General features: G+C 45.3%; 1 protein-coding gene across 1 annotated transcript in view; it reads right to left on the minus strand.

Annotated features, from left to right (window-relative positions):
• The window catches only part of Il6 (interleukin 6), a 55,826-nt gene extending 54,605 nt beyond the window's left edge, over positions 1–1,221 (minus strand). The window contains exons 1-2 of the mRNA XM_013024001.1: positions 1,153–1,221; positions 819–1,006 (exon numbers count right to left, since the gene is read on the minus strand). Coding sequence (XP_012879455.1) covers positions 819–1,006; positions 1,153–1,171 — 207 coding nt within the window. The 5' untranslated portion in view covers positions 1,172–1,221. The remainder of the gene's footprint in view (positions 1–818; positions 1,007–1,152) is intronic.
• Between the last annotated feature and the right edge of the window lie 1,555 nt (positions 1,222–2,776).

Raw genomic sequence — 2,776 nt, forward strand, 5'->3', positions numbered from 1 at the left:
ATCCAGGTGCCCACTGGTGGTCCATGCCTGTAATCATAGCTACTTAGGAGGCTGAGATCTGAGGAATGAGAACACAAGAGGTCCCAGTACCAGTAGAAAAATAACAAAATTTAAAAAAAAACTGCCAAAATACTTGGAGAGGTGCTGGGAAGGCGGCTCAGTGGTAGAGCGCTTGCCTTGCATGCCTGAGGCCCTGGGTTCGATTCCTCAGCACCACATAAGCAAAATGAAATAAGCTGGAAGTGGCACTGTGACTCAAGTAGTAGAACGCTAGCCTTGAGCTGAAGAGCTGAGGGACAGCATCCAGGCCCAGAGTTCAGGCCCCATGATCGGATCAACCCCCCCCCCCAAAAAAAAAATACTTGTAGATCTGAAGGTGGAAGTTATTTTGACCTAGTGATGCCATGGGGTGGGCCCTAAAGCAGCATCTTGCCTGGAATTTCCCTGGAGAACTTACATGACCTAAAGTACAAGAACTACTTGTTTATTTCAAAGTGGCACTTTTCAAAGCTTCACAAAGTTCAAAGGACAAAATGAAGACTGACAGGCCTTTCTGGTGTGGAAAAAGAAGGCCCCGAGAAACAATGACCTGATGCACACCACGTGTAGCTCTGCAAAGGACCAGAAAATATTCTGTATTTTCCAGAAAAAGAAAGAACCTCCTGAGACCCACAGCAGAGAAGAAATATAGAACCAAGTCTACCCACTTTTTGGCATCAAATTTAATGTGTCTCCAAACCCCACAGGAGCCACTGTCCACCTCCAGGGACAAGGAGAATGAATGAATGCCCTGCATCCCTACCACCAAGCCTACCCACCTCCTCTTTCAGTTCTTTGATTTTCATGAGGGTATATGAAATCTGATCTTCAGCATTTTGCGTAGAGGCATATGTTGGTCCATCTGAGGTGGCATTGGATGTGACTTCTTCTCTTGGGACTTCTGAGGTGGGGAAGGCAGTAGCTGTCACCAGGAGCAGCCCCACGAAGGCAAGTGGACAGAAGGTGCCTGTGCGGAGGAAAGGGAAAGCAGTGAGTGAGCTGACAGCACAGCTGGGAGCCTGCCTCTGGCTGCTGGCCAGCCATCAGCCCTTACTCCTCCCTTGCACAGGCACTCAGCGGCCCGCCAGAGGGCGAGGGATTCCCTTCACTTACTTGTGGAGAGGAACTTCATAGCTGTTCCTGGAGGGCAGATGGAGCTCTCTTTCGTTCCTGGTGGGCTCAAGAGCAGAATGAGTCTCTGACATCCCCAGTCTCATATTTATTGGGAGTTGAGACTCTGATTTTGAGACTCATGGGAAAATCCCACATTTGATAAAAATCTTTGTTGGGGGGGGTGGGGCCAGAGTGGGTGGAGCTGATTGGAAACCTTATTACGATGATTGTGCAAGTGAGATTTTTTAGCCCTGAAAGAATCACAACTTGGGGAAAAAAGTATGGCTTAAGTCATCCTTAAAGTTAGCCCGAAGAAGTCGAATCATTCTTCCTTAACTTTCTTCTTCTTCTTTTTTTATTTTCTGTGACACAGCACTTTAACAAGGCTTGGGGGGTGCAGTGAGGGGTAAGAAAGCAAAGCTGTAATCATTCACAATGTTTGATGAGGAGGAACAGAAAGAAGCTGAAGTGATGATTTAAAAAACACACAGTTTAAGTGGCTATGATTTAGTATTCTAGCTAATTTCTATTGGTGAAAAAACTCAGATGTTCTGATAACAGTTTCCACAGATAGCATCATGGACCCTTAACCTGGGATTACGCAGAAGGTAACCTTGCCAGTCATCACAGAACTCTTATTTCCTGACTTTCATCATAACCAGTAATTGCAAAACTGCCTGGCCACCCCAAATTTTGCACAGTTATGATTTTAGGAATCTCCAGTAGAGTGTGTGCTGCATACTCCTTTTTGACACCAGTGCGCGTGCCAATTTTCTCACCTCTTCCACCCACTCCAGAGAGCCTTGTTGTCTCTCTGGTGGCTTCTTGGGGATCTACCTGGTGAGGACTTACAACTCTTTGTCCCTGCTCATCCCTGCTCTTTCTTTTTCTTTTTTTTTTTTTAACCACTTCTGGCTTCTGTGCAGTTTGGTTCCCCAGTGTACCTGCAGTGCTTGCAATGGCCCAGCCTGCTAGGGCCCACCAGTTTCTGAAGCCCATGTAGTTCATGGCAGAAATGGGGAATACTACTCGCCTCTTTGATGAGGATGTCAAAGGAAAACTTTATGGTATCTTTAAAGCTTGTTTTCATAGCTGCTTTTCACTGTAAGACTGCATTTGGATCTGAGGATGGCATATTTATTAGGTGCAGAGTCAAGCTTTCCCCTCTGACATGAAAGCTTTCCTTACCCAATCAAGCTTAAAAACATGATCTTTTAGGATGACTTCTCTTACAGAAGGGTTCTTAGTTTCTTGCCTATGATCTATGGATGTTAGCCCTACCAGTCTCCAGATAACACTGAGGTCTGAACCAAGCCCCCAAAATAGTAATTACAAAACATAGTGTTATTAGCATCACAACCATCTCCTCTACTTTGCAGAGATCTTCTCTTCAAGATTCCAAAACAATGGCATTTTCAAGGGCATTTTAAAAACATGCATTAAATTATTTAAGTTTTCTTGCTATTCAGGAGGCTGTGACCTGAGAATTGTGGTTCAAAGCCAGCCCAGGCAGCAAAATCTGTGAGATTCATCTCCAATTAAGCAGCAAAAAAGCCAGAAGTGGAGCTGTGGCTCAAGTGCAAGAGTGGCAGCCTTGAGTACCAAAGCTCAGAGACAGCATTCA

The sequence above is a fragment of the Dipodomys ordii genome, unplaced genomic scaffold (assembly GCF_000151885.1).
Source record: "Dipodomys ordii isolate 6190 unplaced genomic scaffold, Dord_2.0 Scaffold72, whole genome shotgun sequence".
NCBI classification, from domain to species: domain Eukaryota; kingdom Metazoa; phylum Chordata; class Mammalia; order Rodentia; family Heteromyidae; genus Dipodomys; species Dipodomys ordii.